The sequence below is a fragment of the Chiroxiphia lanceolata genome, chromosome 3 (genome assembly GCF_009829145.1).
Source record: "Chiroxiphia lanceolata isolate bChiLan1 chromosome 3, bChiLan1.pri, whole genome shotgun sequence".
Lineage (NCBI taxonomy): Eukaryota > Metazoa > Chordata > Aves > Passeriformes > Pipridae > Chiroxiphia > Chiroxiphia lanceolata.
Window position 1 is genome coordinate 91,289,854 of NC_045639.1, and position 27,070 is coordinate 91,316,923.

The 27,070-nt window shown below is 38.0% G+C and overlaps 1 protein-coding gene across 1 annotated transcript in view; it reads right to left on the reverse strand.

Moving 5' to 3' along the window:
- The window catches only part of PRIM2 (DNA primase subunit 2), a 102,166-nt gene that overhangs the window by 13,848 nt on the left and 61,248 nt on the right, over positions 1 to 27,070 (reverse strand). Inside the window, exons 9-11 of the mRNA XM_032681462.1 lie at positions 26,061 to 26,246; positions 3,364 to 3,490; positions 844 to 926 (exon numbers count right to left, since the gene is read on the reverse strand). Coding sequence (XP_032537353.1) covers positions 844 to 926; positions 3,364 to 3,490; positions 26,061 to 26,246 — 396 coding nt within the window. The remainder of the gene's footprint in view (positions 1 to 843; positions 927 to 3,363; positions 3,491 to 26,060; positions 26,247 to 27,070) is intronic.

Consider the following 27,070-nt stretch of genomic DNA (forward strand, 5'->3'; position numbering starts at 1 on the left):
TTCCTTCCAAGGGAGACTGCTTTAAGTAGAACTTTCACATTCTTTTCTATATAGTTCAACAGTCTTTGGAAGCCTGACAAGCAATGGTGACACTCCACATGAACTCAAGACAACAACTTAAAGCAGGTTTTTCCTACGGACCTAAAGCAAGTTTCAGGCAGTTAATATACACAGCTGTTTTGTCTCAGCTTAACTCTAACCCATATGTCTTCCTCCAGTGAAAATGATGGCAAACTTTCATTGCCTTAAGCTCCTGCTAGAGCAAGGAATAGGAGTCAGTTCTTCAGTACACACCTCAAAGTTCCAATTCCTACATTGTCCTTGCTATACAAGGTAGGTTTCTAATTTAATGTTACGTGTTTAAAAGCTGATAAAAATCTCTACATAATTTCACTAGGCACTTCATGTGCTTTTGTTATTTAAGGGAAGTTAGCACAATGGATGATTAAGAACGTATGGGTTTTAGAAGTTTATTATAAAAAACAATTACATATGTCTACTGACTACAGAGTAGTCATCCACAAGCCACTGCAAGAGTAAAAATAAATTCTCTAAAACACTGCCATATTTTTTAATCACACTGCAGTAGAACAAAATTCTACATTGTATCCACCACAGTAATAAACCAACTCATAATATTAAACAATAAAAGCTGGTGACGATAATCATCACGTCAGCAGGAGCACTGCAGCCAGAAAGCCAAGATTCTGGTTTAAACCTTTCATAAGAAGAAATATTTCACAATACACCCTGACAGATTGCATATAGCATTCCTACACAAATAGAAAGTAAAATTGAAAATCAGTGCCTTACTAATTAAGTGTCAAGCAAAATACGCCTTACCTGAGTTATTCCACTGGGAGGGATCTTGTATGACTGCAGCTTTTGCCTCAGTAGCTCAGGATCACTGTGTCGGAATGGGCACCCTGACAGTAAAAAACAAGCAAGCTCACAAACAAGGCTGTTTACTCAGGAGTTAGTGCAGTAAGGCACTCAAGAGACCAGCTAAGCTGTTCCTAATTGCCTAACAGCTTATTAATAGGAAAGTTAATTACCCATGTGTACAACTGTTTCGGTTTTTTTTCTTTTCTTTAAATAATTACTCTACTGCACAGTTATCAGGGTACCACAGGCTCAAGAGTTACATAAAATATCCCACCATAAACAGGCCACAATTCTCATTCACTGACAAGAAAAGAGTTTAAGTTAGTTCCTTACTAACAATGTGTCATGGTTTGAGATAGCCCCAAAAATCTAATTCCCTAGTCTAAGCCCCCTCCCACATCTCAACCCAATGTGAGATGGGTCTTTCCAGACAAAACACACCAGACTGTACCATTGTAGAGAAAGTAACTGTAAGGCTATAGTAATGTAAATTAAGTACTGAGAGTAAAGTTTTTTTGATAATGCTATATTGATGTGTAGTAGAGAGATTTTGGTTATATTTTAGTTTATTGAAGATTGAATGTTGATTAGAGTTTTTTTTCAGTTGTGGTGTGTTGACATTTCGCAGGAGCGAGGGGTGGAATATTGTAGTGGTTTGGACCTTGCTTTCCCCCAGAGGCTAAGAAAATGGTAAAACCCCAAGGGGTGGAAACCCCTGGAAGTTTTGAAATTTTGTCCAATGGGCGCTCCTGCAAAATGTAAACATACCACAAACAAACGGAAGAGAAGAGTTGTAGTTAGGGGTGGTAGGAGAGGTGGCCATGTTGTAGGAGCCACGAGGAGAGGGCAGGAGCCCTCTGGGGGGGCCTCTGCCCCCCCCCAGCCCTAGTTGGGGGCTACAGAGACTTGGAACAGTGTTAAGCTGGACTAAGTTTCTGTAGTTAAGCTGGGGGATGTTTTTTTCCACCGTGAGTGAGCAGAGACAGAGCAGAAGCGGCGGTAGTGTCCAGAGGTTATGGCTAAGAGCCAAGAGATAACTGTAGAAGCAGCAAAACAGCATGCAGCCAAGGAAGACTCAGAGTTATTCGAGCCGAGATAGAGAGCTGGCAGCAGAGAGAGAGTTTTTGGGGTAAGAACTGAACCAGACCCCCCAAACTCCTTTGAGACCCCTCTGAGAAAAAGAGGGAGATGGACTCCTATTAAGGAGAGGAGTTGTAGACATGCAGCACCGGAGAGAGAGTTGCTGAGAAGCTCAAAAGCGTCCTGAAGCTGGACCGGGATGGAGAGGAATGCGGGGGGAGTTGACCTTGGCCCCCCCCGCTGCTGCTGACAAGCCTGGCAGCCTGAGACAGAGCACAGGAGCTCTGGTAGAACTCTTGAGGCAAAGGCTTGCAACTGAAAGCTGCCCAAGATGTTCTGACTCAGGGGTGAACCCCTGAGGAAGGGACTTTCACGAAGATGCCCCTGCATTTCGTGATATACCTGTGGTGAAGCGAGTCTTGTCCCTGCTGGCAGACCACAGGTGAGGCCTTCGCTTAGAGTCGAAGGAGAGCCAAGGGGCTTGGAGACCCCCTTGTGTGTATTGAAAACAGATCCAGCTATAACAATCCAGTTGCAACTGCTGCATGGAAGACAGAAGAGGAGCTGCTGCCCTAAATCTGGAAGGGATCTGTCCTTCTTTCCCTCCTGGACTTTTATTTGGAGGGGAGAAGAGATCTGCTCCATTGTAAATACTATATGTCATGGTAGAGATAGTTGTGATCGTGTGTATAATGTGTTATAATATTTATTTGTACGGTCATTGTAATATATTCCTTTTCCCCCATTTGGAGTCTGGTGTGTTTTGTCTGGAAAAAGCCATCTCACATTAGGTTGAGATGTGGGAGGGGGTTTAGACTAGGGAATTAGATTTTTGGGGCTATCTCAAATGGTGACACAATGATACCACTGGTACACTTAATAATGGGAAAAAACCAGGAATAGACAAGTAATTTAAAGCACAATCCATTGTAAAAATACCTCTTTACAAATACCTTATAAAGTTCCACCATCTAAATAACAGTGGAATTTTTTTGTTCCAGAATTAATTTTGAGACACAGCTGAATGAATGACTTAGTACCAGCATAACAACAGTGAAGCCAGTGGTGTTTTTCCATGTTTAGTCACACAGAAGTAAGAGGCTTTAAAGTACCCTAGCAAACTTCAGAATTCCTGTACAATTGAATTCATACCTCAGAACACCTCCAATTGGTCACTTCTTAAAGCATCTGTACATTTAAAGTCTCCTAGAACTGCATGACACAACATTTATAAAAAGAGAAGTTATCAAGTCTGATCTAATGAGAACAGTTCAAAACAACTAGGGTCTAGAAATTAAATACTTAATTTAAGAGACTACAGGATGGAGTAACTTCTCTTTAGCAGCCAAGGGATTCTGCTGTTTGCAAACATTTGGGATTTTTCCTTAAGGAACTCACCATGATAATCCCCTTGACTTGGTGGATTGGACATGATAATCTTCATGCAGCTGTATGGGGTATAATCAGTTCTCTTTCCTTCTTTCCCATAGCTGTGGCGAATGCTGTAAGCATATCCTTTGTCAAACTAAATAAAAATAGAAGAATAAATTTACATATTGTGCCAGTAATTCTATCTGATCTGCAAATAAAAATATGAAAAAACAAAATAAATTTTCCAAACATACTCAAAATAGGAAAAATACAAATCTAGTTGCTTGCTGTTAGCTTTGTTTTTTATATTACACGAACTTGCATATGAACATATACGTGTTTTACAGACACATGGCAAGAGAAGGGTGTAACTGCATTGATTTAAGGTCTTTTCAGTTTGTTCTGTAATGGCTTTAAAGATAAGATGATATAAATTTTGAAGCCCACAGTGTCAGTAAATGGAGAAAACACAGTAATTTAAAATCTTTCACAAATGTCCATAAATTGATTGCTTTATCAGGAAAAAAACCCAGACATATAGATTTCTTTACTCAGGTTCACATTCTTGTTCTCCCAAAGTATAATGCTTCACCTATATTTTGCTTCAGCACCAAAGTTCAATTCATCAGATTCTAAAATGGAGCTTACTTTGCTGGTATGAAAAAGATTTTCTCTTTTGTCTACCAATAGACTACCAACTCCTCCTACAAAATGAAATCATCTAAAGTAATACAGATGTAATCAAATATTTACCTTAACAGCTGAACACAGAGCTATCAATATATCATTTTAGATAAGTCTTGTGCAGAACATTCAATTACACAAGTTCATGTTATTTTTTATACGGCAATAGGTGATATAATATCTGTGCTAGACTCAGATTACTTAAAATACAGATTCCATTAAGTTGCATTAAGACATCAAGGAACATTTGTTCAAATACCATATTTCTAGTCCTAAAAACCACAAATATGATAAAATAATGAAGCACCATATTTAGAATCACACATGCTCAGTCTCTCTTCATCTCAAAAAAACCCTTGACAATACATAAAAGAACTCTTCTCTTGCTCAATTCCAAATGTTAGCATTAACCTTAAGTAAAATTCTGCACCTGAATCTAGACAATTCCCACAAGAATTTAAGTTTTCTTCTCAACAGCCACTTCAAATTAATTTTTTACTCTGGCTCTGGTATTTTACTAATAGAAGACAATGCAATATACTGAGCAAAATCATTCAGGCATGCAACTGGTAACAATACTACTGGAAGGATACTCTCATTTCTACAGATAAAAGAAGTTCCCTGTTTGGCCTGAGAATGTTCAAACAGTAATTCAGAATATTCAAATACCTATGAAATACCTTGAGTAGCTAAAATACATCGAAAATAAAACAGAAATATAAGTGTATAAGTGTATTTTTCTTCATATAAAACACTCCAATTTTTTAAAAATATAGATACTCAAAAATCTGTAACTCAATATGCAAATACATGATAAATGTGTATAAAAATATACACAAGCAGTGAGAATAAAATCCTAAATTGCACCTGATTTAAATGGTAAAAAAAAAAACTTCTCCATCGAGATGCTGGTTATAATCAAGCCAATGCATGAAGATGGCTAATATTCAGCACTCATCCCAAATAAGGTTTAAGACATCCAAAGCTCTGAACAAACATTGACTAATTAGTCCTCAGTGTGCATTTGACAAAGTGACTTTACTCTACTTTAAAAGATTTTTTAAAAAGCGGGAAGGGGAAGAAAAGAAAGAGAGAAAACAGCATTTTGTTTTCCAGCATAGCCACAGGCAGAATCCAGCATTCCTATTTAGTCAACCTTTTTGCTCAGAAGATGAAAGAACTGCGTGATTGAATAGTAAATGAACACTACTTTTGATAGCAACAGAGCTGGGCTTACCATCTCTTCACTAGAAGGAAGAGCACAACTGAATGAGGATCTGCTCTAGGTGTGTGCATATACTCAAAAGGCCTAGGAGAAACAGTTCCCCTCCCCTTCACGGGGCAGCAGCAGGGCCAAGTCCTGCTGAAAAACAGCAAATATCAAACAGAAAGACATATGTATTTTAATTTCTAACCCCTGCGTGAATCTGGTAAACTGAATATGGAATCTGTACTCCTGTAGCCACCTATTCTTCTATCCAGAAGCTCTGGAATCTTTCCTCCTTTACAAAAGATGAATGAAAACACATTTCATTTGCTTAACAAAGGATATTTGAGCAAGCAATTAAATTAGACTAAATTATTTTTTTTCAAGGGAAAAGCAAATCCTGAATGCTTCAGGATGTAGTGCTTAGTTTCCCAGAAAATTAACACCCTTCTTTAACAGTTCTGTGTACTAAAAGCTTGAGCTGTACTTTTCACATCACTTGCCTTAATGCCCACAGAAATTACTTTTACTACCTAACTCATTACTTTATGCTGAGAAGCAGCTCTTGCAGTAAATAGAAACAACAGCTACACAATAACACAACACACCCTTGGGACAGGTTGGATATTTTCTCCTTGCTTTCTTGTAATCCTGTTTGGTGCTCAAGAGTTTTTGCAGTGGCAGATGGCAGAGTGACATAGCTGCATGGTGCAAGTTGGCACAGGTGTTTAGTTGCTTCACTAAGAGCTCTCTCATCCTTGTAGTTCAGCTCTTCTTATCATTGATCAAGTAAACAGGACTTTAGCAGGGCCAGTATCTGACAGGCTGTGTGGTCATCCTCAGTGGGAACAAACCATGAATTGTGGTATTTCATTACAGAAAACACATCCTTTGGAACAGACCTCTCTGGGGAATTAACTCAATGATCAGCCTCATTCTTTCCTAATACTATCACTCTAGGATGTGCATAAACGAAAAAAAAAAAGGGAGGAGCAACACCTTTTGCTAGCAAAAGCACCAAGGTAAAATTAGAAATATGCAGAAATAAGAAGGCCAAGGGATCTGTCCCTTCCTACTTACTCTACCACCCCAAACCAAAATGGTTCCATTGAAACTCCTTAAACAAAATTAATAAATTATGCACAGCACATTTCATGCATGTAGGTGTTTGCAGGGTCATTCCAACTGCTTATAAATTGTTTGGGTTTGAACTATTTTGGAAAAACAGCTTAAGACCCTATAAAACTGTTACTGTCTATTCTAACTGTAATCTACTATAAGGGCATTATAGCAAAAACCTGTAAAAGGTCAAACTCAAATTAAGTGATTTGAAAAATCCCAAAAATTTTTTTGTGATTTTTATAAGAAAAATCAGGCTCTTATTGAAGCCTGATGAACTTGCTCAATAATAATAACGCTGCAGAAGCATGTACATTTCCCTAGTATTCTGTGTGACAGTTTCCACTGAGACAAAAGAAAACAATACAAACCCATAGAAAAACACATATGCCTATACATCCCACCACAGTCTGTGCTAAATATCAGTGGAAACTTACTGTCAAAGCTACAATAAAACAGTAGTATTAAAGCAACATCATTACACTACTGAGTATCTACATGTACTAGATCACCTACTAGATCACACTTGACAGCAAGGATTCTCTGCAACTTTTTAACTGTATAGCCACATCTCAACTACCTCAGTTATTTTGCCTCTATGTAGCTCTCTGAGCTTTCCAAAATCTGCAATGCATTTATAATTTATGTGCTGGGTGGATGGGCCACAGCTTTGGCGAGGGAGAAAGTGATCAAGAAATATGTCTCATTTAAGCAGTGAACAGGTTCACACTGAAGCCAGGAAGCTGAGGCAAAGACAGCCCTATCAAAAATTGTCACATTTTGCAATGTGCAAGCCTAGGCACTAGCAGCAGTGTGAACTTTTGTTTTAAAAGACTGCAAGTCAACTGTCCAAGGTTTAACCTGATCACTGAAGACAGCGTTTTTTGAGGACTTCTTTTTCCTTCAGGTATGGCTGTAGGATGAATGTGATGTCATCAGCAGTGCACTTCAGATCAGACAAGTGGGTAGTTTTGAGGTTTTATGCACCAGTATTTGCTGTAATGAACTGAGGTGTCCCCTGTACAGTACTGAATGTACCAATGATACTGTGTATCCTGGTGGCACTGAGGCTTCTTATCCCTATAAGAAACTAAGTTCTTAGCACTGATTAGTAGGACAAAACCAATAGTCCAAAGTCAAAATGAAGGAGGTTTGTGGGACAGTTCACTGGGTATTGATAAGTGTAGAAAGGAACTTACATTTTGCTTTTATGTGGTATATTCACAGGAGTATCAGAGTAAAGCAGATTCACTTGCCTAATAAATATTAGTTAAGACACACATACTGTATTAGGTAGCCTTCACTAGAATATATACAAATCATAAACTAAGGCATAAATAAAAAGGGATATATGTGTGTGTGTGTGTGTGTGTGTGTGTGTATATGTGTGTGTGTCATGGTTTAGGAATAGTACTCCCCAGTTCAGTTCTCCCAAACAGACTCCAAACCACACTGCTGCTTGCTCCCCCTTTACCCTCCCTCTTCCCACTGTGGCAGGATGGAGTTGAGAATTGAAGGCACAAAAGGTGAAAGTCACGGGGTGAGATTAGAACAATTGACAGCAATGAGATATGAAAGCAAACAGTAACACACCAATACTAATAACATAAAGTGCAAGATAAAGAAATGATCTACACAGAAAACCTGCTGTGGTGGGTTGACCTTGGCTGGACGCCAGGTGCCCACCAAGCCACTCTATCACTTCCCTTCCCAACCTGACAGGGGGGAGAGAATAAGATGTAAAACGACTTGTAGATTGGAATAAGGCAGTTTACTAAAGCAAAGAGAAAATTTGCATGTGCCCAAGGGAAGAGGAAAATAACAAGGTTTATTCTCTACTTCCCATTAGCAACTGGTATTTGGCTATTTTCCTGGGAAGCAGGGCTTCTGCACATGGAGTAGTTGTTCCAGAAGGCAAACATTGTAAACAATGAATGCCTCCCCCCCTTCCTCCTCCTTTTATATCTGAGCTGAGGTCGTATGGTATGGAATATCCCTTTGCTTAGTTTGGGTCATTTGGTCTCCTTGTGTCCCCTCCCAGGATCTTGCCCGTCCCCCCCGTCTTCCCTCCTTTCAATGGGGTGTGCAGGGGGAGGAATGTCAAGAGACAGTGCTGATGCTGTGGGTGCTCTGCTCAGCAGTACCAAAACACTGGTGTGTTATCAACACCCTTCTAGACATCAATGCAAAGCACAGCACTGTGAGGGCTGCTATAGGGAAATGAATTCCATGTCAGCCAGACTGAATACACTCACGACAAATACCAATTGGCTCCTCCCCACCATGCTTTCTCCCAGCCTGAAACCACATCCTTCTTCTCGGGAGCAAGAGTTCCTTATTCCCACTCCTCGCAACAGCCATGAGGTGGTATCAAATAACACCTGGGCCTTAGCCACATCCCCCTCCTGGTTACTGTAAAAAATTAACCATGTCCTGGCCAAACCAAGGACAATATGTGTATATATGTATAAGCTATAAATCTGCAATTGGTATAGCCTAATACCAGGTTACCATGTTCCAGATAGGAACTTAAGGAAATGCTATTTTCACATAAACGCATACAAGATCTTGAGATATGGAATGAGGATGTACATCAGATGGACCATTTGCCAGGTGTACGTTCTCCTTTGAAGAAAAGTTTTCATCAAACAAAGCAGTGAAGGATGGGTCATGTGTGCCTCGGAATTATCAGTTTGATATAAATGAATACACTTCCAAAGGAGAACAAGAAGAAACAACATTCCCAAGGCACTCCAGCCACTAAACAATACGCATCATGTCATCACTGACAGTTACCTTCCTTATATCACTTGTCATATCTGCAGATTTGTATCTGGAAATAGAACTAGGTGCTCCATAAATTTTGTTATCAATTCTGATATTCAGCATGCGTATGAGGATGAAAAATAATTTGCTGACATGTCTTTCAAGCCCTGCACGCTTAGGTTCACACTTCCATGAAACTTTCAGCTAAAATTACTTTTGTATACTCATATAAGTTTTTATGCATCTGTTCCTTACAGTACTGGGATATTTATTTATTTGAAGTCTAACAACTGAGCAAAATGACTGCATTAATTTTGTCTAGCTTCTTGACTGACCACCAGATTAGTTCCAACTCTGCAAAATTCAAAGAAATGGTTTAACACACCTTTTTTTTTAACAGTCATTGGATAATTTCCTGTCTAAAACTGTCAAGCCTCCATAGATAACAGCGTCAAATTCATAAATTTATCACACATAGTTGCATATCTTCTGAAATAATTGGTTCACTTTTTCATTCATTTCCCAAGTAGTCGCTCAAATCATTACGTTGACACTGCTTAGCTGGCATATCTTCATCCAAGCAATTTTTTTTTAAGCTCATTCTTAAAATAACCTCAACTTGAGAACATCAAGCACAGTTGTCATTTAGGAGCAAAAATAAATGCTTCTCTATCTACCAACAACAAAAATTTACCCTAAATTATCCATCCATAGCACAATTTCTACCTTAACGGTACAGATCTGAGTCAGTAGCTAAATTTGTGTCGGAAAACTAGTAAGTTGTGTGGCAGTCAGCACAGACCAATTCACAGCAAGTACAAAAAACTTCTTCCCCTCCAATTTCAGTATTTCTAAACCTCATGAGGCAAGAACCACTTTGCCCTGGAGATGGCTTCATCTACCCCAAGGAAATCAGTAAATTTTTGATCAGTCAGACACGTTGTATACTACACACGAGTGTAAGCTGTGTGGCTGATGAACTAGCAAAAATATGACACTGTGGGGTTTTATTTACAGCAGTTTAAGCTTTTCTTAATATAACTTACCTAAGTACAATTTAGGTACACAATTTCCAAACACCTCTTGAACTCTGTCAGTCTTGGTGCCGTGACCACTTCTCTGGGGAGCCTGTCCCAGTGCCCAACTACCCTCTGGGTGAAAAATCTTTTTCTAATATCCAACATAAACCTCCCCTGACACAACTTCAGGCTGTTCCCTCGGGTCCTGTCACTGGTCACCACAGAGAAGAGATCACTGTCTGCCCCTCCTCTTCCCCTCATGAAGAGCCTTGGGAAACACCACTTGTGACTAGCTTCCAGCTGGATGTAACTCATTCACCACCACTCTCTGGGCTCAGCCATCCAGCCAGTTTTTTACCCAGCAGTGTGTCCTAGTTAGAATAGCTGGGACCAGTTCATCACTGGATGGGTGTAACCCAAAACTGTGTATTCTATAGCCTTCCATGCCATTTCCCAGAAACTGTTATCAATAGACCATTTACACCATCTGCCCAGAGCAGCTTGACTCCTCAGGCTATAAACTGGGTGTTAAGAGGCCTGTGAGATAGGAGGGTGTTTCTGTCCTCACACTCTTTTGTGGAACTCCCCACCCTGAGGGAGGTACTGGGCATTCCTGCCTGAACTGGAGTATATATATAATCTTGGAGTCTTGGGACTTTTTTAACCGCTTGTGGGATCCAGAGGAAGACTGCAGACCACCACTCTCTACCAGACTGCAAACCACCACTCTCGACTGGACTGCAACCACCACTTTTCAACCAGACTGCAACAGATCTCTCACCAACAGGTTTTTTCCCTCTCCTTTTACTTTGGACTCAGGGGGCCAAAAGAACACCACTCTGTTCATGCCCCAGGGTGCTGGGTTATACATTTGGGTTTTGTGGATTAAAACCAACTGTTTGTCTGTATAATCGTATTTAGTGTATTATTTTATTAAATTGTTATTCTGACTTATAAGCTCTCCTTTGAGTTGAGTTCATTTCCCCTGCCAGTTTACCTTTAAACCAGCACACAGTGTCCCCGCCCAAGCCATGAGTCTGAGTTTCTCCAGGAAAATGCTGTGGGAAATGGTGTCAAAGGCTTTACTAAATACTACGTAGACAACATCCACAGCTTTTCCCTCATCCTCTGAGTCACTCTGTCATAGAAGAAGATCTGGTTGGTCAAGCAGGACCTGCCTTTCATAATCACATCCTTAAGCAAGAAAATAAATGTATTAGATGGTAATTAACACTGAACTGGTAGCAGGAACTTCTGCTGCTTTGTTTTTAAATAGAACAAAATATTAAATTTCATTTTCAACAAGAATTGAAACACTTGAATAAAAATGGCAATATTTGACAGGACCATAAGAGATATTGTGCTTTTCCTAAGTAGCTATAAAAATATATTGGCACTTTCCTTCAAATAACAAATGAACACTGAAACCCGACTACTGTAAACATGTTTTACTTTCAACAGATTGCTGCAGACCACCTCTACAGTTTTAAGGAACTATTAAGGTTTAATATCAGAGAACAATCTTGAATTCTTTACTAAGTATTTACTCCCTAACAAACTCGTTTAGATAGTTTGACATGAGATGAAAAAAAAAATAATCTAATAAACAAGTTCTAAAGCAAGGAATCTCATTCAGTTAAATAAAAAAAAAAACCTCTCCACTCTCCTGGTATTCCATCAATTACAAGTACAGCAATGCCGTTCAGATTTTTCTGCTGATGTTTTTCAATCGGTTTTTCTCACATTTCAATATTCAAAGAAGTTAACAGATGTAATTTGAAAGTTTATCTTTCAGCAGAAGGTAAGGGGGAAAGTAAACAGGCTATTCATGTTATCAGAAGCGGCAGATAGAGAATAAGAGTCCCCAAAACAGTCAATGGCAAAGGAGAACACAGAAAGCATAATCACCAAGAGAGGTGTAAGAGTGTTAACGGATTGCAGAGTAGACAGAAATTTGGCATGCAGTACAACAAAAAATATCTAAGAAAGTGAAACAGAAGTAGAAGAGTAACTAACTGTTTGCATCTACAGGAATAAGATTCAGCTCCAGACATCTACATCCAGACGTCTCCCATTATTGTCAGTGGAGGTCAATGCAATCAGAGGAGTCTGGGGAGCAATTCCATTTGCCGTAACATAGGCAGCTAGGGGCTCGTTAAATAAATTATTCCCCACCACAACACTATTGACTGTATAGGCTAGATCTCTATTGATCATAACGGCAGCTTATAATCCAAATGTAAAGAATATGTATACCAAGGAAAAATTCAAGAAAAGAAATTCAGTAGGTCTGTATTAAAACTTGGAGAAATCCTTCCTTATGTGTATACCACAGCAGCATGTATTAGAAGTTTCCAGAGAAGATGCATGAAGACAGTCAAGAGACCCCTGCAAAGTCTAAAAACTGATTTCCTACTGCTTATTCAAGCTGTATCAATACTCAAAACAAGAACGCTCCCATATAATGTTCTGTAGTTTTATTTGAGCACAGTGAACATGTAACGTCTTTACAGACTCACATAGCTCATGATACTATGACCATATGCTGTAGCATATACTGTAACCCAGACTAACATGTACAATAAAAACGTAAACATATGGGGAAAGAACAGGAAAGAAAATGGATGTCAGCGTGGAGATGTCACTTTGTGAAGAATCCTGAAACGCATCCAGTTAGACTCTGATTATAAGACTAACCAGCAATAAAATGCAGGACTGGGACGTGAGGTTCAGGCTGCACGCTGACAGAGGGTTTATTATTCTCACTAGTCCATCACAACATCTTCGAGGATATGGATGAGAAGACAGCCTTTATCAGACCAGATAGGTCTGCAATAGGCCAAATCTGGAATGGATTTTGGAAGCTTTTGGTTCCAGCTCGTACCTGAGGTACTCAGGATATCTGCTTCTTGAAAAACATGTTACCATGTCCAATTGTTATCGTTTAACTCAATAGTCTGGCATAGCAGGCTCCTTCATTCTAGGGATAGTAGTTTTCCTCATAAGGAAGGAGAAAGAGCATAGCAGAAATCAAAGCTATCCAAGTACCTATACTACAGTTTGAAAATTGAGCAGGACATGAGGACTTCCCAAGTTGTTGGGACAGCAGAAGAAAAACTCACAATGAGAGAAGGTCTGAGGAAAAATTGTTTTGGCCATTTCAGACAATCTCAATTAGGAGGACTTGCCACATTTTGAATGGGACTCTTGGCATTAAAACAACAGATGTTTCAAAGCACAGCACCAGAAATGAGCCCAAGTGAACAGTGCATATTGGCCTGCTCTTGAAGAGTGCTGCTCCTGGCAAGAGCTGCAATTCACCTTTGCTAGGATGTTCCCAAGTACAAAGACCTCTAAAGGATACTGGAATTAATCCAAGCAAGACTGGCTCATAATCCAGTATTTCAGTTCTACTCAGTACACCTGGCAGAGAGTCAAAGGATCTGAGCAAGCCCACCACAACAGTTGAAGTTCTCTGTCTATGCATCGTTTCCAAAGAGCAACCATGTCCAGACACAGTGGAAGACTTCATGTGCTCACAGAATTGTTTATATTTCACAAACTGGTTGAATTACATAGCAGTCCCTAAATATGCAATCTTTGAAGCAGAGACTGAAAAATTTTGAACACCTTTTGGACTACTTAAACCACAGAAGTGTTCTTCCCTTTTACAGTCATGTACCTTGCACAAAGAGCTCATCTTAGCAAGCTGTCAATTTTGACTGATTATATATTATTGGATAACTTAATTAATTTTTTACTGCATCCCCTTGCAAGCATCTTTGTGGTGTTCTGATGTTATCAGGAATCCTTTACAGACTCTTATTTCCCAATCTATACACTGATCTGAATGACATCTGAAGCCAAGTTCAGCATTACATGACAAAAGGCAAGGCAGTCAAAACAACAAAGGTATGCCTTTTTCATTAACCATGAGGTTGAGTGGTAAATAGCTGTTACCCTCAGGTTATAACCACCAAGCAGTCCTCTTCATTAGAAATCTATGACTGACCCAATCTAATCTGTAATAGGATACTGTAAAGTCCAAGAGATTCAATTTTACCCTAAGCCTCAGATTTCCAAAACCAGCAGCATCACTCAAAGAGATCCAGTGACTTGGATTGGAGAATATCCCTTCAACCAATCAAAGTGACGAAGTTGTCAAAATGTGATACAACTGTGGGAAAAAACCTTGCCTTTTACTGAAATATGGTTAAACATCTTGGACAAGGATCAGTGACAGAACAGAAGGACATTAAGTCTCCATTCATAAAATGTTTCAAGATATCAGCAACTCCTCAGTATAAGTCCAGATTAAAACAAATTAATTTATTTTCTAGATAAATTGATCATTGGAAAAAAAGATCAAATAATTCTTAAAATAAAACTAGAAGGAGGCTGAGTAATTAATATATTTCCTCAGGCTGATAAGTATTCCTTAAGTGTACTCTAGAAACATGTAGACTTAACTTTTTTGATGCAGTAATAAAAGAATGACAAAAGGCATTAAAACACAAAACCATACATGGATAATTGATGTTTGTCAACCCCTATGAACATAGAGAGATATTAGCCTCTGTGTGATGATGCTAGATATTGGAGCTCTCCAAACAGCATAGTTTGGCTCAAGAACGCTGGCATTCTCCCTGTAAAAACGCTGCTGTAAAAACAGATTTTTTCTTTATTAACAGCCCAATAAAAGACAAAATTACATTTTAAGATAATGATCAAGGAAAACAAAAGTGAAGAAAAGCAGATAGGAGCCCTTGTTGTCATAATAAAGAGAACTGCTTACACATAAGGAACATTCATATTCTATCTTATGCAAAATGCACTATAATCAAGACATATTTGAACTCTAGACTGCAATTATGACAAAAGCCTTTCTGCGTTCGACAGAAGAAAGCTTGTTTTAGAAATACACAAGACTATTTTCCTATCTTTTTTTAAAAACTTTTGTTAATTCATCATTAAAAGATGACTAAAAGATTACTTGACTGCAGGGAGAATGAGAACAGAAGAATAAAGAAGGTCTGGTTCACTGGCAGAAGTACTGTCTCAGAAGTAACACATACCTAATTTTATAGTGCCTGTTGTAAAGTTCTAAAACCAGGGAAATAACTCTGGTAACAAAGTACAAGAAGGAGCCCAACTACTGTAATTGCTTTTTTAAAAAAAAAGTTACTTAGAGTTTCACTAGTATTGCCCCAGTTCTCATGCTCCAAACCCAACTCCATTAAATAGATGAATCAGAAAAAGAAAATAAATTGGCATTTAAACGCAAAATTTGCCATAAAGACCACATGCTTCTGCTCCCCCATGTGCAGCAGGGAACCAAAAGAAAAGAAAAAGAAAACAAACAAACAAATGATATTTGAGGGACATTGTGTTTTTCTCCTTTCTGAGTGGACTTAAAGAGAGATACAGGAAACAGTAAAAGCTCAGAGCACACCCCATTACGAAGAATTCAGTGTCACAGCTAAATAGCAGTGTACATTTCATACAAAATCAGAACACAAACTTCTTTCAAGAAGTCGTAACCTCTATCATGTTGAAACACTTAAGCCCTATCATGGTAATTTCACTTTCCTAAATCAATATATTAAATTTTCAAAACACAATTGTGCATAGAACAAATAATCTATGAGCTGTTTTGTCTTCATGAGATTCAGCAGATTTTAAAGACGTGGTAGAATGTTAAATTAATTCTGAAAGTAAAAGTACATTTTTATTTACATTATGCCTACTGTGGTATATCAGCAGAGTGCACATTTGATACAACATGCTGCTTTTCTGGATGACTGAATATGAAATACAGCCATAATTTACTGGTTGAATATAGACAGATGGAATATGACAGTTATATGATATTACAACAATTACACAGACATTATAAAACAAGAAGGCAAAGTATACAGGATTCTGGGATTTGCTTTGGAAGTCAGTTTATCTGAATGTTTAATAAAATAATTTAAAAATATTCTTACAAGCAATTATATCAAGATTGAGAAACTATTCTATCAAAACTTTTCTGTTCAAAAAGCAGAGGAACTCAACTGGAAGAGATCTGCTATGCAATTCAGCTTGCCATTCAGGTGATACAGATCAAAAGATTTGCATCTCAAAGCCTGTTATCCCCAGTCTTACTTGGAGTAAATAGCCAAAGAGCTTAAATACAATAACTGGTGGTGTGTATGGCAACATACCACAGGTATTTTTCAGCAGATCGCTAGAGAGAGAGCTGTATGGTTAAGAAGATGTTCGAAAGAACCAGCTAAAGGTTCTATATTTAGTGACATTCAGATACTTCACAATCCCTCAACGCAGAAATTTATCAACCATATAGGTAAATCAATCCATCCATTACTTTTCTTAAAATGTCATGGAATGACTTTCTCACTGCTGCTGTGACTGCCAATAAAAGAGAAACCTCTTCTAAAAAGTACACAATCTTTCTACACCTATAATAAAGTGCAAGACTGACAAGCAGTTCAAGACTACAAAAGGAATCTTACAAAATTCAAGGTCTGGCTTCAACATCTGTTTTTATACATACAATTCTAAAAAGATACTACAGCATGTAATATCTACAGCAGTGTGTTGCTGGGAATAAAACAAGTCATAAGAGAGCAGATCCTGATCTAAATTAGTTTTAGTACAGAAAAGATAATTATTGCTTTCACTCTTTTCAGTGTAAGAACCTTATCACTAATCAGCTCATACAGTAGCTTACTAAACATAGATTTTGGTGCCTAATATGTAACAACTACAAAAACTGATCCTATTTCTTTTTACGGTAGCTAGCACAGTTAAAAACATCACTAAAATTATGCCAGCACTGTAACTGATGTCCTGGAAAAGCAATTATGTAGCTAGAGCTCTTCTCTGTCCTTAAGACATGCCACAGGCTGCAAGACTGTCCAAAATTTTCCCTTTTAATGTAAGTCATATGATGAAAACTGAAAATCAAAAGTAAAGGCAGATACATTTTTAACAGGTTAAAAAAAAAGCTGAACAAATGAAAGTACTTTAAAGGGAATAATCACGGGAAAATGCCACCATAACTTTTGCTTCACAACAAAGACTGGAGAATTCTAGTTTTAACTAGAATAATTGAGAAAATTGAAAAGCACAATCACGTGCTTAGAGTGAAAGAGCACACATTTACACATTTTCACCATAGCACTTATTACTGTGATTCTTATTTATGTGCCCACACAATAACCTTCATGTATATCACAGTCTAATATATTATGTTTTCTAGTCTGTCATCATCAGTTGTGGTCTATTAGAATAACACCCATGAAACAAAAATAAGGTGAAAAATAATAGTTTTATAACAAGTCCATTTCTTTTAAGAAATACTGCTTTAAGATTTTGAATCTATTATGCAAAAACTAACTTTTTTTAATTATAAGGTTTTTTAAAAAACAAAGTTCCTGTAACAAAAAAATTAAAATATAAAATGACACTGAAATGGATTTTTATCAATATTCAATAAGCTTAGAAAACTGTAAGATACACTGATATGCTGATTTGTAATTTGAGAAAAGAAAGTTTCAGAGGGAAATACACAGAAATATGACTGAGCTTAATATGCATCCACATTAGCTACAGAGCATAATTAAAATGTAATTATGGCCCAAAGACATTTCCATTTTAGCATCCTTAACTTTACTGATAAACCTTGGGTTTCAAAGGTCAGGCAGTATTGTTAAAGTAAAATAAATCCTTACAAGTAAGGGGTGAAGAAGTGTTTGGTTTGTTTTTATTCCTTATAGAGCTCAGAACTGCAGATGTGGCAGTCAAAACAAAATTCTAATGCAGACTGAAAGAAAACAGTACCAAATGAAGTTGCAGATTATTCACCCGCCAAAAGGAACTGAAACAGCATCTACCACTGGGAGGTGGGGTGCCGCAGTCCGAGTGGGGGGTGAGTCTGTGTGTTTGTTTATATATTTATGTTTACATAAAGTTATAAGTTAACAGTACCTTTTCAGTGATGACTATGTACATAGCTTATGGGCAAGAATGGGGAAAAAATGTATTACTTTCATCTTATTTTCCTGAAGTAAGTGCTAGGACACTTCCACCAAGCATCACAAAGAATACCTAATCTTATATTCACATCTGATTTCTCATCATCTGACTTCCCATATGTCAGCCAGAGCTATGATGTGCTTAATCTACTTGTCTAATTTGGAAATAAAAGTAAAATAAACTATGAGAGAAACAGCCACAGAACAAGTCTATATTTTTAGTTTATTAAAGAGACCAGAGTAGCAACACCTACAAACTTGCATATATTTGTGTGAAGATAGTGAACAATGTAGATGTTGCTGGTAAATCCCTTTGCAGCAAAGTCAGAATTTTTTATCTTTCAGGAAAGCAGAATCATATCAACTGCTTCATAAAACTTGTATCATTAATCCTATCAGGCATCAACATCCATAAATACATGATGGCACGTTATTTTAATGACAGCAATTTCATACTATTATTTGTATCTAAGTCCTAATAAAAATCAATATCTGATGCAAACTTTAAACTATTTTGATTTGATCTCACAATGTTTAATTAAACAGGAAGCAAACAGTTATCTCTAGCTCTGATTACATGAGCTAATTTTCTGCAGTCTTTGCAGAGTGGTTGTGTCCACATGACTAAATAGAAGTAACACTGACAACGCTAATAGGGACCTCCCCATAGCCAAAGGCCAGGGTTATATCTTTACAGGCACTGCTAATTATATATACATTTGATACAGTCAGTGAGGAATCTTATCCCAGTTCCTTCCTATGACTTAGCAAAATTTAACAGTACTCGGCAAGAAGTCATTCAAGTATGACGACAGAATCATTTAGGATAGAAAAGACCTCTAAGATCGAGTCCAATCATAAACCTAACACTGCCAAATCCACCACTAAGCCAGGTCCCTCAGCATTCTACTTCTTGGAATACAATCAAATGCAACTGCTGTGAGTGTGCTTTCTCAGTCCTCTCGCCTCCAGAATCCATGACAGATCTCCTTCCTACTGCTTTGGTCAATAGCAAGCAGCAGTCACAAGTGTAGAGGCCATGCTGATGAGAACACAGCTGCGGTGGGCAGGGCACGTCTCAAGGATGAAGGACCACCGCCTCCCTAAGATCTTGCTCTATGGTGAACTTGCCACTGGCTGCCGCAAGAGAGGAGCCCCGAAGAAAAGATTCAAGGACTCCCTGAAACAACATCTCAGCCTTGGCCATATTGATCACCATAATTGGTCCACTCTGGCCTCAAATCGGGAGGCTTGGAGACACAGCATCTATAACGCAGCGGAAGCCTTTGAGAACACACGCAGGATCTCTCTCGAGGAGAAAAGGCAACGCAGGAAGAACCGTGTCTTGCTGAATACTTCATCTAAGGAGTCTTTCTGTTGTGCCTTTTGCAACCGGATATGTCTGTCACGTATTGGCCTCATAAGTCACCAACGTGCCTGTTACAAATGTGGATAAAGCCTTCCCAAATCTTCGTTCGCGAAGCCCAGCCATGACTCAGATAAGCTTTCAAAATTCTGAAACCCTCTAAAAGAGAAGGGAGTAGAATGCTAGCAAGCACAAATGGATGTGCACAGCACACAAAGGACAAGTTCCCACCTATAAAAAATGATAATATATGATTGCAACAATCTTGTTTAGAATTAACACACATACTGTGAGATATTATGCCAAAAATAACCCAATTTTAATGGCAATTAAAGCTTATTTTCATTCAGTTAAAGAATTCAACATATAATAATGTTACAAGTGAAATATAATTTTACCAATAAATACTAAAAATTATTCACTCAGAATCTTTAAAATCCACTTGTCCTATCTCACTACAACTAGAGTATGAAATCATAAATTCCAAATTATCAAAGACAAATACAGACAGTAAGTGGTTCTACTGAAACTAATTTTTACAGTCACTTGTGGAAGGAAAAAAAATATTTTTCATTTTATGATAAGTTTAACACAAAAATACAATTTAATCAAGAAACTGAATATCTAGACCCCTGATAACTGATGAAAGCAAGAACGATGTTCTTTACGATATTAATGCCTCGTTACCATGACACACTACTCCACTTCTAGAGAATTCAGGAGATTTTACAGCTAATACATGTTGCATATTTATTAAACATTTTTTTTAATATATCATAGAACGGAAAAACCATTTTTTTTCAGGTTCTATAGTAGCCTTTATCTATCTCAGGAGAATTCAAACCTGGCTACCTATTTACATGACTAATGTATAATTTTTAAAAAATGAGATTGTAATCCACATAGAGGGATTTCAATTATATTTAAAGTTTTATCTCTAAGATATTAAATATGGAGGCTTGCTGTTCAACATGCTTCAGATTTGTAAAGTTTAAATAATTCAAGAATAAAAGTAGTAAATTACATTCAATTATAATTAAAAATGTGACAAAATAAAGATCCTTTTCTGATTTATTAATCAAAAGATATTCCCAAAATAGTAGGCAGCAATACCCAATATAAGGGGGCAAGTAAAAAATAAAAATCTAACAGCAAATCAGCCCCCAAATTTCAAACAAATGAGGAAGTAAAATACTGAAACCAAACATAACCAACTAATTGATAAAGAAAATATTCCTAGGGATCTGAGGGGGTGGAGGTTATTTTAAAGAACCATGCATTATCCACGTATTATAAACTGGAATAGTTGGGGACAGACTGGGAAAAATTGGAGATAGTTGTACATGCTTAAAAGCACTGACCTGGCAGATTATCAGGTGTCTATTTCTATTTTCATTTAAATACACAGGGTTTTTTAATAATATAATTGTATAGACTGACAAAGCATTAGAGCATAAGCACTTTAATGTATATCTATAAATTACATTTGTTTATTCCTTACAATCTTGTCTCCCTCTAGTGGCTGGCTCTCACAAAAAATGTACTTCCACCTGGATTCAGACCTGTCTGCAGAATCACAGGGTAATTCAGGCTGGAAAGGATCTCATGAGATCTCAAGTCCAGGCTTACCCTCATGGAATTTCTGGCTGGTCTTGGCAGAAACATTCATCACCAGCTGTTTGCAATCAAGGTAAAGTCTCACTTAACTCCAGACTCAAGAACCTCTTAAGATGATCTGGAAAAGGAATCAAAGAGCCAGGAAAATCAAGTCACTGGGACTATCTCATTGGGACGTATCTTCATCCCAAAGTTTCATCACTTAAGAGAGTAGGAGACTTATTCCTTTGCATATTGATGCAGTATATGGCCACCACGTTGTCTGTCCTCAGTTTCATACAAGATCATCGTGTGGAAGAAACATCTACAAAATATTAATCAACTGAAGTTCAAAAGTTTAATTATCAAGGGTTTGTTTCTTTACCAACAACAGACTCTGATCAAGGTTTAATCTGTGTAAACTTTTTCTTCTTCCAGCAAAATGGCTTGTCATGAGGACCTTCACTAGTGGGAAGAGATGAAGAGGCATACCTCAGACAGGAACCTCTGACAACTAGAAAACTACCTGCTTCTTGCCATTTGTAATCAACTGCTATAGAAAACAACAAGCCATATGAAACTGCAGTAAGTTGATTTGGAAAACTGAGTCAGAAAGAATGACGCTCCACTAGCCTGAGCGTCGCCACATCTGAGGAAAGAGTCCGAAAATACAAGGGCTAAAGAGCCGTGCCTTTTTTTCAATAAGAAGACACAAGGACAAGAAAGCTTTTCTATCATCAGGATAATTTTTAGTAACACTTAAGTTCTGGAGATTTATTAAATAAATAAACCCCCAAACTCATGTACAATTATAAGATACATCTCAGTAGTATATGCAACAATAATAAAAGCCAATGCCATATCAAATTGCAATACCAAAGGAATTATTTTTCAACACAGAAGTGCACAACTAGCAACTGTTCTTCTGTACACAGCAGTAAATAATCAGAGTACTAGAAGAGAGCATTTTGTACCACCATACACCAATTACTGCTAAGAAAGAGAATATATATCGCAAGTATATATACAGCAAAAGAAAGCAAAAAGTGATGGGCTGCCTTAAAGTCTCCCATCTGTATCAAAACCACGATGCCAAGCTATTAGCTAAAGAAGTAACTGAATAATCCGTTAAAGAAACTGATTCTCCATCCCTTCTTTCCTTCGTTTGAAGTACTGCATTATCTCTCAACTCTTCCTTTTCACATTCACAGACTAATCATACAAAAATATCTGAAAACAGTAATGATCTCCACTATAATGATCTTTACTACTAAGGACTTTATTTTCCAACTATCAAATAATTTGTACATCTGTACTGCAATTATTTCATTTGTCTTGTCATCTTATTACTTTTGTATTTCAAGCATTTTTAAAGCACACTGGAGTTACATGTTCCCCTACCCCCCCTACGTTTTTGGATTGGATGGGGATTTTTTAAGCATGAAAGACAGAATGTGAAAGAATCTATGAGAATTAATATCTGTTTAGAGTAAGATTATAATTTATAGAAAAAATAAACCAGTCTTAAAACAATACTGAGGTTATGAAGCCAATTGGCACAACCATTCAGTCAGAAGTAACGCATCTACCATTATTTGACAGTTGATCCTTTCACCTGAACAAGAATAATTCACCTTTTAGGCACTCTTAACCTAGCAATTTGCAGAGTAATTTTAATTGCAGTGGCTAAACAAAAAAATGCACTCTGCATTTGTCTCTTTGTGAACATGCCAGTACATGATCATTCCTCATCACCCCACCAACAGAGCATCTGTACCAGTTTCAGTGCTTTCTTTATAGGCAGTACTTGATTATTTTTTTCCCCCACTAACTACATGGTTTCACACTTCACTTACAATATACTTCACAGATTCCTCTCTAAAGGTAAAATATAATTCCTTAAAAATTTTTCTGCGGTGTTCTTATCAATGAGCCCTGAGGCATGTTCACATCAGTGATTCAGAACACAGGAGATCTTTTTGGTGTAAATTGTCAATGTGCCTGCACTTAGCCTGGAGACATGCACGCCAGTTTGCTGCTGATGTGTTCAAGGTAACTTCTATCCCGCTAAAGATTGAAGTTGTCTGCCAAGAATTCTTTGGATTGAAAACTGGCATAGATGTTGCATCCATTAAAAACAAATGCGAACAAATAATTTTGAAATCATAACCATTTGAAGCAAATTGAACACTCACTCTTTGCAAAATACCAGTTGGTAACTACACAATTAACCTTAATATTTAGAAAATATCGCATGTGTATATTCACAATACTCCAGTAAGATAAAACAGTATAATTATCTCCACTCTACAGGAAAGAAACAATGGCATGAATGCCAGAAAACAAAAACGTCAAAAGAAGAAAATACCAATAACAATTGTATTAATCTTCATTTTTTCAGGACATTAAATATTGTATGACATTTTACTGTGAAAAATTACAGGCCACTAATTTCAGCTGGAGGTGTGAAAAATTAGTTTTCTTTTTTACCCCAGTTTGAAGCTCATTATCTAGAACTTGAGAAGAACCAAAATTACATGGAAATAGAAGCCTGCTTATGACAAATGCAGTAACTACAACCCCTTGCTTGATTCACAATATGCTAACTATTGAAGCTAAACATAGGATCATAAAACTTCATTTATTTCTAGGGCCTATTAACAAAGATGCTACAGTAGAAAGTCATAAACCTGTGATTGAAAATAGGATCCAAGGTGCATACATGTCTTCATACACGTGCATGTACATACTCAGTCAAAGCTCAAGTAGGTGGAATCAGGTATGTTCTCCCAATATTTTTTGAAAATAGAAATAAATGTGTATCTTTATACAGTTATTGTTTCTAATAGCTTACTTTTATTCTTTCAGTTTCCTTTAAGCACAGGAAATGGCAATTGAAAAGTCTGGATTTTCCTGAATTCAACTACTGCCATGGGTTGACCCTGGCTGAATCTCAGGTGCCCACCAAAGCTGCTCTATCACTCCCCTCCTCAGCTGGGCAGGGGAGAGAAAATATAACAAAGGGCTCATGGGTTGGGATAAGGATAGGGAGACATCACTCACCAGTTACTGTCACAGGCAAAAGACTTGACTTGGGGAAAATATATTACCTATCAAATAAGAGTAGGGTAATGAGAAATGAAACTAAATCTTAAAACACCTTCTCCCCCACCCCTCCCTTCTTCCTGGGTTTGGCTTCACTCCTGATTTTCCCACTCAATGATGGAGGGGGACAGGAAATGGGAGTTCCGGTCAGTTCATCACACGTTGTCTCTGCCACTCCTTCCTCTTCAGGTGAAGGACTCCTCACACTCTTCCCCTGTTCTAGTGTGTGGTCCTTCCCATGGGAGACAGTCCTCCACAAACTTCACCAACATGAGTCCTTCCCAAAGGCTACAGTTCTTCACAAACTGTTCCAACATGGGTACCTTCCATGGGGTGCAGTCCTTCAGGAACAGACTGCTCCAGTGTGGGTCCCCCACGGGGTCACAAGTCCTGCCAGCAAACCTGCTCCAGAGTGGGTTCCTCTCTCCCTGGCGTTACATGTCCTTGCCAGGAGCCTGCTTCAGCATAAGCTTCCTGTGGAATCACAGCCTCCTTTGGGCATCTACCTACTCTGGCCTGGGGTTCTCCATGGGCTGCAGGTGGATCTCTGCTCCACCGCAGACCTCCACGGGCTGCAGGGGGACAGCTGCTTCACCATGCTCTGCATCACAGGCTGCAGGGGAATCTCTGCTCTGGCACCTGCAGCACCTTCCCCTCCTTCTCCACTGACCGTGGGGTCTGCAGAGCTGTTCCTCTCACATAGTCTCAACTCTTCTCTCTCTGGATGAAGCTGCTATTGCACCAAATTTTTCTTCCTCCTTCTTGAATATGTTCAGAAATGTCCCAGAGTTGCTATGCCTATCACTGATGGGCTTGGCCTGGGCCAGTGATCTTGGAGCCAGCTGGCATTGGCTTTGCCGGACATGAAGAAAGTTTCTAGCAACTTTTCACAGAAGCCATATCCCTGTAGCCTCATCCCCTACCAAAACCTGGCCATGCAAACTCAATACAACTAGGAAGTAATTGGCATTCCATTAAAAATTTTATTACCTCTCTTCAGAGCTGTTCTTGAAACTTTTCTACAGAAATGCATTTTGGATTTCTTTTTTAACAAATTAAGGATCTCCTCTTAAATCATAACACATATAAAGAGCTAGAAAAACAGAGGCAACCTACTTCATTCGACCTAAGTTGTTCAAGTTAAAGAGCAGGTCACAATCCTTCAAAAATTAGCATGTATTTTTCATGCTCTCAAAGAGATAGCATATATATATGTTACACCTTCCTCACTCATGATACTATCAAAAATATTAGCAAGGGTTAGGCCAATGAATATATCAGTAATGTCTCCCATTGCACCGAACAGCATTTTTTCACCATTTCCTTGAACATATTGTTCTGTCTCCATTCATCTCCAGTTTCTTTTTTTATTCTTAGACTGTAAATTCGCTAAGGCAAGCCTACCTCACACACAGATGTCCAATTAATATATTTTTTAATCAACCAACAAAAAAAGTTAACCTTGTCTTTCAGATGTTTGTGGTCACTTACCTGCTTGGTGAATTAATTTAGTCACATAGTACCTGTATTTCACAAAGGACATTGGCTTCCTAGTAATCTAATGGTAAAGTAAGATATTTCTAGTACTCATCAGTAAAAAGTCTCTTTGTAGCTTGCCTTTTTTATCCATAGTTCAGGCAAATGCCCAACAAAATTACTACAATCATAAGCAAAGAGAGGGAAAAAAACCCACCTTTAAAATACATTACTGTGCCTTTTGCCCAATTACTTTAACAAGCACCTATTCAAATCTGTAACGCAACGTACACATCAACTACACCCTCACATTCACATATTTAGATATTTTTCATTTGCTGAGTTACCTTATCTGCATCCACTTTTCCTCTGATAAATTCTTTCTTCCAGAACTCCAGTGCCTGTTCCAGAGTCAAGCCGATGCCCTTTAGGAACAGCCCATACTGCATCCGCCCCCCGTGACGGAGGTGATGGTTGTCGCGCAGCGCTTTGTGCAACTGCCGCATGCAGAGAGGGAACGACTTCACAGAAAGCTGGCAAGAGAAAAATTCCTGTTTAAGGCATACTGATCATCTAATTTGTAGGATACATGCTTTTTGTGATTATTAACTAGCTCCACTTGAAAATGCCAATGGATGGAAGAAAAGCTATGCGTGTACAGAGAGCTCTGGGACTGACCATAACACAAGTGCGTCCGTAAGCCATCAAATCCAACACCCATCTCAAAAGCCAAAGGACAGAGGAATACAGATTATCTTCAGCTACAAAGTAACACAGGTTTAATTGCTGTCAGGAAACATATATCCACAATTCTATTACAATACTTCTTGTCTCTTCCTTATTTCAGCTGCTGGAACGGCAAAGTGACCTATGTAAGAGTTTCTGGGGGCTAGGGAAGGGGACTTTTTTCTAAAAAACATCTTTGAAAAACAACAAGCAAGAGTAAAATTCCTTGCAACTAATCTGCAGGTTTTACTCCCTGAAAAATACTATTTGGCATAAAGCAAGATCCCAGAGAACAGAAAACATGCAACATTCAATTTTACTTAGGCTTTGCATTTTTATTTTTTAACATGTGAGTCATGCCATTGAATTCACTACCAGAGGATGGTTAAGACGGACACTGAAAATACACACATTTCTTAAAATTCAGATAAAATAGTTACAATGTGTTTTTAATTGACTCTGTAACATTCATGTGTGTTTTACAATCCATTTTATTTACTTTCTTGTTTTCAAAAACCCTTCTGTAAGTCAAAAAAAGAGCAGCGAAATTACTAATACTGGAATGGAATAATCATAAACTAAACATCATGGTTTGCAAGATTATTCAATAAGAAAATTTTGTTAAACTCTG